A 15372-nucleotide genomic window follows, 5' to 3' on the forward strand; every position below is an offset into this window, starting at 1 on the left:
GTCCTAGAACTAGCCAGTTCCACTGGCTGCTATTCACAGGCCTCCGTGCTTCATAGAGAACCTTCTCTGAAAGGAGCAACCAAGAATTTACGCAAAGTTTTACTTGCCGTACCTAAGAATAGAGCCCAGAATCCAAATTCTAGTATGGGCTATTTAAGTTTTGCACTGTGGGTAAGGGAAGTTGGGAAAAATAATTCGGCTCAAACCAGAAATCCATTTTTTGAGGCAGCATTCAAATATTTTAACTAGGGCACAGTTAGTTATTCAAAAATTTCTTGGAAAGATCCATCCAAGCTGCTGACTTGCCTGGTGGTGGCAGCACGGTTGTGGCTGTGGTGGTGTAGGGACACAGGCATTCCTACCGAGGGCTTGCATTTTTATGAGACTAACAGAATTCTCATCAGAATCGGAACAGTCAGAGTCCCCCAAGGCACCAGTCGTCTTCTGAGCAACAAGTGAAAACCATGTTGATTCATTCCCTCTCCAGCAGATCAGGCAGGTGTCAGGATGTGACCATGTAATGAAACGCACATCGCGGCAATAAGCTCTAGTTTTACACATAATCCCAGATTTCTGACAGTTTGCAACTCATTTAAAATGCGATTAAAATTTAAAATTGCACCCCAAAAAAAAAAAAGAAAAATACAGCACAAATACAATCCCATGTTTCCATCCAAGATACATTTCTGTCACCAGTTCCAGTGGAGTAAATTGGTAGAAGTAGCAGCTTTTGTCTCCCATGTGACCAGCAACAGGGACAGAAGTTGCTGGAAGGTTTTCTAGAGATGAGCTTACAACAGAGAAATGGTGTAACTCGGATGATGAACTGTTTATAATTCACTCTCTAGAAGGCTGAACACTCAGATGGAGCACCCTTTCGCACACTGTATCGACGTTTGAACTCTTCTGTCATGTTTCCATCCGGTCCATCCTTTTCTACGCTGTCCTCTCTTGCCCACTTCTCCTCCTCCAGTTTTTCCACATTTTGCTTCCGTTATCCCACTCTTTCTCCTTACTTTCTGCTCTAGACCCACCAAACCAGACCAAGAGTTCCCACTGATGCTCCTCATCAGTTTGAGCCCCTCTTTCCTGCAGGTGGAGCACCTGCAGACAAGCGTCACTGAGGAGTACGTTCGCTATCTCAATGAGCACGGTGCCCGCAAACTGCTTCTAGCAAAACTGAATGATATGCACAATGAACGGCTGGAGATGACGCGGCGCCAAGCCCAAGGTAGAGAGAGGGGGGTCTCTGTGAGAACCTGTCCTGCGCAGACACCCAAATGCATGCATCTGGGTGCGGCATTGCAGGAAAAAATTCAGAGTATCTCTGAAATACCTTCATAGAATTGCCCAGGTTGGAAGGGACCTTTCAGATCATCAAGTCCAACCATCAACCCAACGCTGACAAAAACTAAACCATATCTCTAAGCACTATGTCTACCTGTCTTTTAAATACCTCCAGGGATGGATATGCTTTGATTCTTGAAAGAAGTGAGACAAATTCATGGGCCAAAAGGCCATAAATGGAGAGGAAAGGGAATAGGCAGGGAGGTACCTACTAGTTTGATCTGATTCGCTACGTCATTGCTGCATTCTGGTGTGCTCTTGCTTAGCACAACAGGTCAACTGAAGGCAGGAGCTCCCCAGTGCAAAGGTTCCTTATGGTTTTAGACTCCAGTGCCAACGGTCTGCGTCTCTTACCCAGCCACTGCTGCCAGGTTGGTGCCTGTCCACAAGGATGGGCAAAACTGCTGAAATTCAGGTGTCACAAATAGCTGGCACAGCAGTTACTCGTGGTGGCAGGGACCCTTTCAGTACCTGATCTCTGTTGATCCACAGTCAGGTTGCAGGTGCCCGTTGTGCTACTGCTTCTTCCTCGCCGGCTGTAGCCTTTGCAACCCGCCTAAGGCTCTCCCCGTCTGCAATCCCTTCTGTTAATCAAAACCAAGCCCGAGCCTTTGCATACGTACGTGTGCACGGGAGAGGCGGCGAGATGGTGGCTGGGGATGTGAACACTGCAGTGCACTCCTGGGCTTGTAGTTCTTTACTAATAACACAGTCTACACCCAAGTCAGCTCTTGCTGATGCTCCGTAGGGTTATGTGGTCTAAAACCTTAATAGAGGATTTAGAAAACTGCAATTTTGCTGTCATGAGCTTTCATCGATGGCTGTTGTTTAAAGACGTCAAGGGCGAAGATGCGGTGAAGTTAACTTTGGCATTAAAGGTAGCTCGGCAGGACCTCACAAAAGCCCAGGTGAAGCTGAACGCAATGATGGCGGACTACGGAGATGTTGTGCCCAGGAGAGATTTTGAATCACTGGAGAAAAAATACTCTGACGTACTTCAGGAGGTGAGCTTAAGCTCCTCATTTACATAAATACAAACGTAACGTGATGCTTCAGTAGTCAGGCTGGGATAGGGACTCAGTAAACCTAGAGCTCATGTAAGGGCATTTCTTTCTTCCTTGTATGTGAAATATATGAAAAGCCACTGCCCCAGAAGCTCCTTATCTATTGGAATCTCAGACTCTCAGCACACTCAAAATCAGTATACCAGCACAAATATCAGCTTTAATGGAGTTAACTCAGTTAACCATAAAAGCAATCATGGCCCGCAGACCACCAAGAGCCCACAGATTACAGCTTGAGAGCCACTGTCTGAGATCATCGCATATATAAAACAAACGAACTAGGTTCACCTCACATACATCACACACTTTCGTCTGAACCACAGCTAACAAACTACCACTGAGCTACTTATGCTTATCTGTACGGTTGGGCTTTTGCCTTTTCCAGTAGCGTTAAATGGCTTTAGCCTACTGGAACTCCGAGGTCATCCAACCCAGCTTGTGGGGCTGTCCCTGCCCCATAAGTCTATGGGGCTACTACACTGACTGCTCACCTGAGCTACCTGACAGCAACAGAAAATGTGTTTCTCCGGTTGGTTTGTTACAATCCTCCTTCCTGTACCCTTTAGATGAAGGCTCTGCGGGAGGGTTTTGATCAACTCCGTAAGGAATACGAAACACTGCTGGAAATCCACAGAGAGACTGCGCAAGAGCGAGACAACTTCTGCGCCCAGCTCCAGCGAGTGCAGCAGAACCGCACGCCCCGGCCAAACTGGGCAAAGTGTTCAGGTGCCAAACGTATTCAGTAGCGGTTTGCTTAAGGCAGCTCATCTTTAAACGCTTTGCTACGCCGCATCTCTCACCTGCGGCGCTCCGTTTTCTCTTGGACTTTTAGGCAGAGGGAGGACCTTGGGGGGTATTCCATTTTGCCTTAGACATCTTAGGAGACAAATTAGATCTGTATCATGAGGCGCCTTGTGGGATTCACACAACACCAGTACGTGTGGCTGCATTCTCCTCTTCCAGCAGCTCCGTCTCTTTTTTGCCGTTGCAGAGGTGATTCCTGGTGGAGCCGAGCGGTGGGACTGCCTGGCTGAGGGGAAGACCAGCGAGGAGCTAGTGGATGTGCTCCTGGAAGAAATAGGAACAGGAGCGCTGAGAGAGATAAATGTCTTCCCTGGATGGGTACGCGCAAGCTTTCTGCCCTGCTTGTTTCCACTGAGATTAACTGGTAATAAATACCCATTAGGAAGGTGGGATAATCACTTTCGTGGCTGGTGCCGTCAATATTCACCCCTTCCCGTTAGTAACCACCGGCAACTTTAAAGCTAGGAAAACTCAGGTGCAATAGAAAAGCTGAAACCGCGAGCGAGCGCAGTGGAGACAGGGCCGGAGCAGCCACACTTTACAATGGTGCCACGGGAATCGCGGCTGGAGCCCTCTAATGCTGCACCGTACGGCTGAGGCGAATGACCAGCTTCCTGCTGCTGATAAACCTTCTCCTTCTCCCCCGTCCCTACCCCCCGGCACTGCCTGCAGCCACGGGCAAGTATTCAGCAGAGCAGTATTTGTTTTTCCCCAGGTTAGTTCTCTGCTGATGAGACGAACTCAGACAAAGCACTAGCATGACCAAGAGTAAGTAGCATGACCGCGGAGCAGGGGATGACTCCTCTGCGTGGCATCAGGAAGTTAATTCGACTGGCGCCGTCCCATCACGCCGCACCCCAGCACGTGGTGGGGGGAACCAGGAAAGGATACAGGGACGAGGAAACATTGCAAGGATTCTTCACATCATACCAAGCATAGTTGTATCCAAAGGTTTTCTCAGGGACAGAGTAGCCTTTTTTTGGTCCTTTAACATCTCTTCCTCAGCCTTTCCAGAAACTTGAACTGGTGTCCCTGCTATTGCTGGAAGATATTTCCAAGGAATATCTTTCCTCTTCTATTTTTGCTGGCCATAACCTCTCACACAGTCCCATTTTGTCCACCCTGGAGCACTTGAGACACACTGTGGAGATGCTCACAGATGTATTTTATAGTACTGGGAACGAGACCCACACAAAGGACCCAGTTTAATGGCTTTAGATGCTGACAACAAGGCCTTGGTGCTGCACCACTGCCAGTGAGGCGAATGCCTTACCTATATCTGTTTCTTTTCCATTACTTAGGGCAAAGGTGACAAGGTTCCTGTGTACCTGCGCCATGAAGGTGAAGTCAAGAACAAAAAGCTGACTAAGAAGGACGTGGTCAACACACTAAAGGATGTCTGGAAGGAGAAAATTGCACTAGAACAGCAGGTTTGTCCCATTTTCCTTCTCCACAAACAGCATTTGCTATGACAGTCAGTCCAGCTTGGGAAGCCAGGGTCTCGCCCGCGTCCTGCCAAGTGTTTCATCTGGATTGAGCTGCACGAGACACTGTAAGAACAAACTGGCAGTAACCCTGCACCTGGCAGGGCTCCCCAGGGGTCTGACTCAGGAATTGGGACAGTGTCACGTGGAGAACTGGAGTAGCTCCATCCGAGGCCGAAGAAGAGGCTTCTCCTGCAGCTCCTGCTCCCGGGACCCCTGGGTGTTCACGGAGCAGCTGATGCCCCCCGACCACTGTGAATCCAGAGGCGTTCAGGAAACCTGGAGTCAGCACCCCTCACTTTGATGCCCAGGGCTGTAAACTGCAGTGGTCCAGCGTTGCAAGAGCATCTGAGCTGTCAACGAAGACTCCTCCCCAAGGCAGCGTGACCAGGGAGGAACCGCTGCGGTTACCCTGAGCTAAATCCTGTAGACCTTCGCTACACGCCTGCTGCTATCCCGGCGTGCGACGGTGCTCTGTAGACCGGCAGGCCATCAGAACCCGCAGCGTCTGTTCTTCGGTGGTAGAAACCTTGGTGACATCTGTGCAGCCAAAAGCAAGGCCAGGGTTTTAGTGCTGGGTTGATGTTAACCCTTGTCAACCCGTTGTTAAGCTCCACAGTGTTTGTGCCCGTGCGAGAGAGGAATGGGTGTCACTGCAGGAAAAATGAGGATCGGGGGCAAAAAACCAGTTTATATTGATAAATGGATAAATACAGAAATGCTTTGGTTTTGTTACATAAATCCTAAAGAATTTCCCCTTCTTTGTCCGAAATGGGTTGGGAGTGACAGCTGGAGGCCAGAGGGGTGAGGTGTGTGTCCTCTGCCAAGGGTTGTCTGTCTGGGATGATACAAGACGATCCAAGAGAATAAAAGTGGCTGTTTAATTCTTCCTATGTTAGGGACAAGTATGCTACCATGTCCCCAGATGCTGGGCAAGCCCCATTACTCTGCCTCAGCCATAGGAGAGCAACCTCGAGAGAGGCAGAGTCGCCTTACAGATTTCTTCTCTTGGGCTAGAAGCCTAGAAACATCTCCGAGATCAGCCCAAAATGGCTTAATGTTTTCTATGGCAGCTGTCTGTACGTACAGCTTGGTTTCCTGGGCAAAGAGGGTTGCTGCAGCCACTGCCTGGCTCTGCTTTCCTCCAGTAACTGCTTCCATTTCTCAACCCACGAGCCAAGCTCAGCTAAATGCAACAGAAGGGTAGTGCCTCGCCAGCAGCAAGTTCCAAGAGATTTTACAAAAATAGGTAGGAGAAGAGAGACTTGATCAGTGGTCTCGGCAACAGAAGAGCTTCATTGTAAACTTACCCACATTTAGAGAACAAAGCTGGGAGAAACATTTTGAATGCTCTAATAAAAGACTCCAGCCAGCACTAGCACTGTGCGAGATCCCCAAAAGACAGACATCTGTACACAAACAGCTAGAATCAAATGGGCAGATTTGATGTAGTTCTGCTGCTGATGGGAGTTGCTCACTTGTTATCCGCAGACGGGGGAGCGATGCAGTCTTCCCGAGTTCTTTCTCAGCTACCTCCAGAAGAAGTACGGAGATGCCGCTGCCATGGAATGGTCTTACACCCTCTATGAGAACATGCGGCTCTGTCAATCGAACCACGTCCTGAGCTCATTCTACGACGTACTCACCGGGAAGGTAGGCAGCCCGCAACTCAATGCCGCGCCTCTGCCCGCACACCCCTGGTGTGACAGGCTGCAGGCAAGCCAAGCGTTCCTCTGCAGAGCAGCTTCACCTCCCATCCTCCCCCGGGAAGCTGCACCTTCTCATGAGAATAACAGTAAACACTGACACTAGAGAAGGGAATCTTGTCTGCGAGACATGGCACGCTCTTACTGCTCCCAACAGAGCTTCTAGAAGATCCCATTTCTCCCAAACAGTTTGGTCACATCGTATGTGGTCTCTCTGACGAGAGGCTTCTATTTGCCATTCTTACATAAAACCATAGAATGGTTTGGGTTGGAAGGACCTTAAAGATCATCTCATTCCACCCCCCTGCCCTGGGCAGGGACACCTCCCACCAGCCCAGGTTGCTCCAAGCCCCATCCAGCCTGGCCTTGAACACCTCCAGGGATGGGGCAGCCACAGCTTCTCTGGGAAACCTGCGCCAGAAGGTCACCACCCTCGCAGCAAACAATTTCTTCCCAATAGCCAATCTAAATCTCCCCTCTTCCAGTGTAAACCCCCCTTCCCCCTCGTCCCATGGCTCCCCTCCCTGCTCCAGAGTCCCTCCCCAGCTTTCCTGGAGCCCCTTTAGGGCCTGGCAGGGGCTGGAAGGTCTCCCCGGAGCCTTCTCTTCTCCAGGCTGAACCCCCCCAGCTCTCTCAGCCTGTCCTCACAGCAGAGGGGCTCCAGCCCTCCCAGCATCTCCGGGGCCTCCTCTGGCCCTGCTCCAACACACACACCTCGCTCTCTCAGTAGGTCTTTCCCGACTCATGATCTGTCCCTGTGCAGTTCGTGAAGATCGGGACACAGTCTCTGCCCTGCAGCAGGCCCTGGCAGCCTCGTTCCCTGCTCCCCGGCACCATGTCAGAGCTGCAGAGCATCAGCTACATGGCCACGTCGTTCCATCTCCTGCAAAACAAAGACATGTAGCTCCCCCCCAGGCCCCCTTATACTCGCCCCACTGACGTCTTGCTTGGAATGGGAAAGTGTCTGGGGACTAAGTCCAACCATCCAGGCGGGGAAGCCACTGCTGTTCTGGGAGACGCAGGGTGTGCGTCTGCACCCGAGGGTTTGACAGCCATCCCCGATGTGTTGGGGTGGGCCTCCGTGCAGACCCCGACACATCACCGCAGCCGTTCTCACCGTCTGCCCTCAGCTCCTGCACGTGGCAGCACAAAAACTGCTCTGCAGCAAGTTGTTCAACAAGAAGCCGCTGTGAACAGCCACTGTGTTGCTTGCTTAATTGTTTGTAAATCCCTAAAAGCTGCTCAGGTAAAAGTTGCTTTAGAAGGGAGCACAGTCCTTTTGCAGTTTTGCCTCCCTCTTGAAGGTTGTCCAAGGGACAGATGGGGCAGTTACTGACCCGTGAACCTTCCCTGCTCCACAGGTAGATGAAGAGCACTACCGCAGCCAGAATCAGCTGATTTCTAACCTGCAAAAGGAGCTGGCTGCCCGCGACAGCTCGAACAGTGGATCCCTGACCAGCCAGCAGTTCAGGCAAGAGGCCGACTGTTGCCCACCGGGCTCTGCCCACAGCTGGCACATGTCGGGTGTTGGGATAAGCCTCTTTGCTTATCTGCCAGCGCAGCCAGGGGAAGAGGCTTTTCTTTCCTTTAAATTCCCATGTGGACAGCTGTAGCGAGTCTAAACTTGTTAACCACTGCATGAGGTTTAGAATAATGTCAGTGCTGCAGGTTTTCAGCAGTGCTGGGGAGCCCGAGAGCAGGCATGGGCTGCTTCACACATGCTCGGGGACAGGCTGGCAGCCTCCGCACCCTGCCCTGCTCCCTGGTTGGGGGGGGGGAACGACACACAGGACCCTCCACACAGCTCCCGTGAGCTCCTGTGACAGCTCACAAAGCATTTCTGTGAATTTTGCTACAGGTGCAACCTCGGTCAGTCTTCTCCCAGTCAATCAAGCAGCCGGGCCGCTTTAAGCGCAACTCTATAAATACAGCATTTCTTTGGGCCACGGCACAGAAGAGAAGCACCAGCCACTTCCAGCACTTGGCTGGGAACCAATGTGGGCTACCAGCCACGATTGCATTCAGAGTTTCCCACGTGGCTCAGCAGCCAACGCTCACCCGAGTCCTAAGCTCTGCTGAAAGCTCTGCCCTTGTTTTGGTGTCTGAAGGTGCGTGTGCTTCTCCAAAACATGCTTCCTAGGAAAGCAATGAATTTTTGAAGATCTGGCTCACGAAATACACGCACGCTCTAGTAGCCTAAGATGTTAAGTGCCCGTACTGTAACGGCATACGCACATCTGCCCGCATCGCCTGTCTCCATACAGCACGGCTGTGAGAGAAGCTTTTCCCCTGAAAAGGAAAGAGTCAATCCAAGAACTCGTCGACGCGAGCAGGTACAGGCTGGACGGCACCGAAGACCTCATCAACTACATATCCTTATTCAAAGAAGTAAGCTGATGTTACATATGTTTTCCTTTCGATTCAGATTAAGCCTAATTGAGGGCTTAAATCAGTTTTGTCAGACTAACGATGTTTACCAGACTAACAAAGTTGCTGTGCCCGCCGCAAGCTCTAACATCCGAAGGCCGTCTGCAGACAACGGCAACACAATCTTGTGCCTTTTCCGTCATAGGGGTTTTGCCGTATTTTTTTCCCCTCTTTATTTCCACTTTTCACAGGGAAATGCCATTTCTAGGGGAGCTGAGTTATTTTAACACACACTGGGGGGTACCTCCTATGGGAACCGGAACACACGCTCAGTGCTAACGCGCCTGTAATTTCTTGCAGGATGAGGAAGGGAACGCGGCACCTTTCATCGCAAAGCTCAGGAGCCAGTACGTCCGGGAGAAGCAGGAATACCTGAGGCAGCTGAAGAACAAGCTGGGAGATTTAACGTAAGTCTGGAGGGGAAGGGGTCCATGGGGACAGTAGATCAGGGCGGCGCAGGCAGAGGGAACCCCGCTGCGGACGCGGGAGTGCACGGCCGGGACAGGCCCCCCCACTGCGCTACAGAGGGCCCCAGCTGTGAATATTGCAGTAAAACCAAAATCTGGCTGAGCCCTGCTCTACAAAACTCTGCACAGCATCACTTCCCCACCCAAAGGGCCTGGATGCAGCAGGCAGCGAGTGGAGAAGATCGGTTGTACCAGTGATCCCCTTCGATACCCGAAGTCTCATGTCTCAACACTCCTCAGCTTCCCAAAACCAGCAGCAAAATCCTGCGTATCCTCAGAGGCTGGTTCTGAGGAGGGGGAAGAGCAAACAGGACCGACAACTGCAGATTTAAAGAAATAATTCCACCTCAAAACAAGAGGCAGTTACTGCACAGGGAAAAAAAAGTCTCGTGCCGGGCACCGAGCACTGAGAACATCACTGAAGGTGGGGAGATGCCCACAAAGTTCTGTCCAACGCGGACACTGAATTAGCAAGTTAGTTCTGTGACAAAGGATATCACAGCGCAAGACAGAGCAAAATTGAGGTCTTCTCACATTCCCTAACTTCTGCTCAGTTTCCAATTTAGTACTTAGCAGTCTTTCTTGCACACGTATTTACTAAACAAAGGGATACTAGTGGAGCCAGAGATAACAATATTGAAAGTCATCTCCGCTCCGCATTTCGAGCGGCGTGGATTCTCACTGGGGCACAAAGAAGTAAGCGTTCCTTTCACGAACCACAACACAGCAGTGACCCGGTTGTTTTTGAACAGAGAGGTGAAGGCAGATGATCTGAAGGCCGCCTTCTGCTCCATCGATCCCGACATTGATGGTCAGACGCTGGATACCTACGTTGGCCTGGCTTCCCAGGCGGGAAGAGAAGAGCTGGACCGAGAAGCCGTGCCTGTAGGAACGGTGCTGGAGAGACTGCTCACTGGAGACGTGAGACGAGTAGGGCCCTCCCCCGTGGAGGGGAGCACGGCAGGCTTTGAAGGAGAGTAAGCAGACTTCCCGTATTAAGAATAAACGGACCGTTTGGTCTACAGGTTTTGATACCTGTAGGAGTCACAGTTACCACGCGAAACGCTCCTTGGTTTGAAGTGGTGGAATCATCATCCCTGGAGGTATTTAAAAGCCGGGCAGATGTGGTGCTTAGCGATATGGTTTAGTGATGGTTTTTGTCAGCGTTAGGTTGACGGTTGGACTCGATGATCTGAAAGGTCCCTTCCAACCTGGGCAATTCCATGATTCCCATGCATCCAGAGACATACCTGGTAACTAACAGCTGAGAGGACAGGCTGGCTCGAGCTATCAGAAGCACCTCCAGCTTAGCAGCAAAGCACTCCAATAGAGTTTTGCAGGCTCTGTAGCGTCATTTCAGCTCAGCGAGACTTGCCATGGGAGGTTTCCTGATCCCCAAAACAGAGGCTTCACACCCCCAGGGCGCTGGGGCACCGCGGGGTGTCAGGCTCTCTGCTGGGTTACAAAACAATGCTCCAGCAGCCGTTACTAGAACCTGAGAAGCCGCCATCAAATACCAGGCTGCAATGCGGCTGCTTTAGTCCTTTGGCCTTGTGGTCCCTTGGCTCAAAGAGGGTTTCAAGGACACACCTGATTTGGAAAATCAGGTGCCATCATCACAGTCAGGGCACGCGTGGAAGGCGAGTTCAGCTCACACCAGGTTGGTGATCATGTCTGTCCCCAAGGAGGCTCAGTGTAGATGCTGTTGTCCAGTACGATGTCACTTGGAGAGAAACTCAAGTGTTGCCCCGCATTTAACCAAACGCTGAGCTGCAAAAGCGATCTACACACAGGAACACCCACATCTGGCCCTTGCTTCAAGGAAAACACCATATGCATCTTGGTAACTGCCTTTCCAACCACTGGCATCAATTAATCTTTCCTGTTCGTTAGTGTCCTCTCTATCCAGCACATCACCCTTCTCCAGGGAGGGGAATAAGACTTCTTGAAACAGAAAACCTGTAGGAAAACAGCTCTGCTGTGGTTGTGCCTCAGTTGCCCAATAAGTGGAGCAACCCCAAGAAGCAAAACCCGTTCTTTTTCTCCTAACATAGTTTGAAAAGTAGGAAGAGGAAAGACGAAATCAGAAGGCATCTTCCTTAAAAAAAACAAGCAAACAAAAAAAAAAAAACACCAAAAACCCACACCGTTTTTTGTTTTCGTGAGCATTTGCAAAAACTGATTGCATCTGTGAGCTGGAAAGGCGTCACAGCCTGCGTGACAAAGTGCCACCCAGAGGTACGAGGCCCCTGGGATTTCTGCCTTGAATACTGAACTTTGTGCCAGGCACTTCCAAAACAAATCGCAAAATACCAGGAAAAGAACCATAAAAGGATTGAAGAGGGAGACGCATCATCTAGCTAGAACCCAGATGTCCTCACTGCAGGTGGATCTAGGAGTATTCTTGAGAGGTCAAGTTGGAATGTAGGAAAATTCAGTGTCTCAAAAAAGGAGAGGGAACATAGGCACAGAGAAAGCGTTTGGTAGACGAACACCAAATTTGGAAAGCTTGTCAAGAAAGCCCCTAACGGGGAGGTAGAGAAAGCAGTGGGCTACAGAGAGCAGGAATCACTCATTTTGCTTCATCCTGAGGGCTTCAGATCCCAAAAAGTTAACAGCTGCTTTCAGTGCCGGGCATTCCTCTTGCCCTTCCAGCTACATTGTTAGGACTTGAAAAATGTGTCCATAGAAGTCTTGAATTTAGTTAACCCTGACTTTACCACAACTCATAGGATCAGGGTTGGAAGGGACCTTAAAGATCATCTAGTTCCAACCCCCCTGCCCTGGGCAGGGACACCTCCCACTAGATCAGGTTGCTCAGAGCCCCGTCCAGCCTGGCCTTAAAAACTTCCTGGGATGGGGCTTCCACCACCTCTCTGGGCAACCTGTTCCAGTGTCTCACCACCCTCATGGTGAAGAGCTTCTTCCTAACGTCCAGAATCGACCCAGCTCTAGTTTTAATCCATTCCCTCTAGTCCTACCATTACCCGACATCCTAAAAAGTCCCTCCCCAGCTTTCTTGTAGGCCCCCTTAAGATACTGGGAGGCCACTATAAGGTCTCCTCGGAGTCTTCTTTTCTCCAGGCTGAACAACCCCAACTCTCTCAGTCTGTCTTCATAGGAGAGGTGCTCCAGCACTTGGATCATCCTCGTGGCCCTTCTCTGGACACGTTCCAGCACATCCATATCTTTCTTGCAGTAGGGGCTCCAGAACTGGACACAGTGCTCCAGGTGGGGTCTCACCAGAGTGGAGTAGAGGGGGAACTCAATGCTGAACACATCCCAGCAGAGGGGAACGGGGAATCTTACCTCTCCCTCCCACGACATTCCCAGCCACCGGCACCCCATCATCTCCTGCTGGCGGCTGAAAGCCGTTTGGATCAGGACCCGGCAGCCGAGGAAGGTGGTTGCTGATGGGTCCCTGCAGCGTGGCTGCCGGGGAGGCAACGCCATGGGAGGACAGAGGAACCAGCAGCTGCTCCCTGGAGCTTCTCTCCTTCGGAAAAGAGGGTTCTCCGGGCGCTTCAGCAACACAAAGGAAAGAAGATGCAAACTTCGTTCCCGCTTCAGATCAAAATTTTCAAACTCTGGCATGCAAAGCCTTGACGACATACTCCAGAAGTCCCATAATGGCACAAAATGTATTTTTAAAAGGAAAAGTTTTGCAATATGTTTGTTTGTTAAAAGAACAAAGCTGTTTCCTTTTCAGTAATGAAAAAAAAAATCCCCCTTTCTTGCATTAATGGAATTAATTTTAAAAAAATAATTTGAAAAATGCCTCACCTTTGTATTGGTATCGCCTGCCAAAGAGATTTTAACTGTACTGGTCATCGTTTCCTTTAGTGTTGTGTGAAACCTGTTTAACTTGCAGGTGGTGCTGCCAGGAGCTAGGCGGGATTCCCAGGCGTCCTTATTAACTGCCCCTTTGGCTGTAGTTTTGGGAACTCTGCTGCGCGTGCAGCTTACTCCAGAGACGGGGATGCACGCTTCCAGTGGGGTCTAGGACAAGGCTTCAGGTGGGGAGAAACAACCAGAGGGTGGCAGGCGTCCCGCGTGACCATCCGCTGCGCCGCTGCAGGCAGAGCCCACGCAGGCAGGCTGTCCCGCCCCGGGAGCATCGGAAGAGCCAGTGGGGAGATGATGTTTGCACCGAGCTCTGACTTACCCCAACCGGACCACGCTCAGCCCCGCTGGGTCCTGTTTGAGCCTGAGAAGCAGCCGCCTGAGCCCCTCCTCCTTAGCAGACACCTAGAAATTATTAGTCAATTTAAAGACTCCAGTCTAAGGCAGACTTAAAGGCTCAAGGTTTTCAAGTTCACGACAGATGCTGAGAATTAAGGAGGGGAAAAAAAGAAATCTACTTAATTTTTCCTCAGAAGTTAAATAAGCACCTTGTTTTACCTTGGGAATTCCAGACTAGCTAAATACAAGGAAACCATGTTAAAGTGCCAGCCTGACCCCCTGGAGAGACACTGAAGAACGACACCCAATAGCAAGTTTGATATCCATGTTCCATCCCCCCAAAACTCGTCTGTGTGACGGGCCTCATTCCTCCCCGGCTTGTGAATCGTTTCACAAAGTCACAATCCTCTGCACCTGAGATCCTCTGCGGTGCCTGACCTCACTCCTGGCGCGATTCAGGTTCCCTGCAAGCCGTGAAATCAGAGACGAGGATTTTGCTTTTATTGTTTCCCTACTTGAGGAACACAAGGGAGCGCAGTGCGGACCAGCAACCACCAGTATGGAGCGGTGGAAGGCAAAGCTCCCTGGCTCACCCCAGAGCGGAGCAGCAGAGCCCCCGCGGGTGTGTCCAACACGCAGATTTTATTCGCGCTTGTTACTCACAGAGTCCCTGTGGATGGTGACGTGGGATGCCAGCACAGGACGGCGCTGTGTCCCAGGAGCGGGGTGACCTCCGCAGAGCGAACCGCAGCTCAGGACCTGCCTCACCGGGCAGCTTCTGGCACTGCTGCCTCCTCGGTGGCACTGCCGAGGTGACCTTCCAGACACAGTTCTGTACCTAGAGTGAGGGGACAGCCCCAGAGGCGGCAGGAAACAGCTGGGGAAGCGCAGCCTTCAGCTGCAGTGGGGTTTAATCCCCTGAACCCAACTGCAGTGGGGTGCTTTAACCCCAGCTGGCTGCCAGCCACCCCTCCCCCAGCCCCTCACTCCCCCTCCGCAACAGGACAGGGCTGGGGTGGGGGGGGGGGAAGAAATTAGATGGAAAGAGCTCATAGGTCAGGATAAAGACAGGGAGATGGCTCAGCAGTTACTGTCACGCTCAAAACAGACTTGGCTTGGGGAAGATTAATTTAATATACGGCTGTGACAGTTTGAAGAACCCATGACAATTTCTTGTCGTTTAGATAATTATTCTCTCACCCTATCACCCCTCCCCACCCGGGAAGGGGAATCGGGAGAAAACAAGGAAACCCAAGGGTTGAAATATAAACAGATTTAATAGAATAGTACTAAATAATTAACATCAATAACACTAAAGAACCAATATTGATGCCAATATCAATATAAAACACACAAGGAGAACACACACGGCTTCCACCAGCAGAAGCCATGCACTCCCCACAGGGACAGCCAATGTGGGACCCTGCGAACGCTGTGGCTGCAGGAGGAAGGAACCCTGCGGCTCAGAGCTCCAGCACTGGGGCAAGGAATTCTTGGGATCGCAGCCATCAAGGGAGAGAGAGAACTCCTTAGAAAACTTCCTAATTTATATTGAATGTGACATTCCAATAATCCTGTTGGCAGCTTGGGTTAAGTGTCCGGGTCTCACTCCTCCTCATCCCCGCACCTGGCAAGCTCGAAAACACTGAGACCTTGAAACCCGCATCCCAGAGCGGGCGATAAAGTAAATATTTTTCACAAATTCAGACAATCGAGTCTTCTAAAAGTGCAGTTTTCCCAGGCTTTACAAGAGACTTTACTGAAAAGTAAAATTACCGAAAGAAAAGTTAATCCTGTCGCTCAAACCAGGACAATTGCCAATTAAAAATACAGTAGGATAGTGACAAACAAAGACAAAATTAAGATCTTCCCCCTACACCTCCTTCTTCCC

At 50.7% G+C, this 15372-nt stretch overlaps 1 protein-coding gene across 5 annotated transcripts in view; it reads left to right on the forward strand.

Moving 5' to 3' along the window:
• TSNAXIP1 (translin associated factor X interacting protein 1) overlaps nt 1–13028 on the forward strand; it is a 29467-nt gene extending 16439 nt beyond the window's left edge. Inside the window, exons 7-17 of one of the 5 annotated variants that reach the window (XR_008465941.1) lie at nt 1096–1231; nt 2182–2351; nt 2978–3137; nt 3403–3533; nt 4517–4645; nt 6191–6352; nt 7767–7876; nt 8670–8793; nt 9133–9239; nt 10052–10402; nt 12408–13028. Coding sequence is in view for 3 of the 5 variants with exons in the window: in XM_054198546.1 (XP_054054521.1) it covers nt 1096–1231; nt 2182–2351; nt 2978–3137; nt 3403–3533; nt 4517–4645; nt 6191–6352; nt 7767–7876; nt 8670–8793; nt 9133–9239; nt 10052–10280 (1458 nt within the window). In the remaining 2 variants the exon portion in view is untranslated. Of the gene's footprint in view, nt 1–1095; nt 1232–2181; nt 2352–2977; nt 3138–3402; nt 3534–4516; nt 4646–6190; nt 6353–7766; nt 7877–8263; nt 8794–9132; nt 9240–10051 lie in introns of those variants that run through there. The other 4 variants (XM_054198546.1, XR_008465942.1, XM_054198547.1 and 1 more) reach the window with 4 other exon arrangements.
• Nucleotides 13029–15372: the final 2344 nt, after the last annotated feature.

This window comes from Rissa tridactyla, chromosome 4, assembly GCF_028500815.1.
Source record: "Rissa tridactyla isolate bRisTri1 chromosome 4, bRisTri1.patW.cur.20221130, whole genome shotgun sequence".
NCBI classification, from domain to species: domain Eukaryota; kingdom Metazoa; phylum Chordata; class Aves; order Charadriiformes; family Laridae; genus Rissa; species Rissa tridactyla.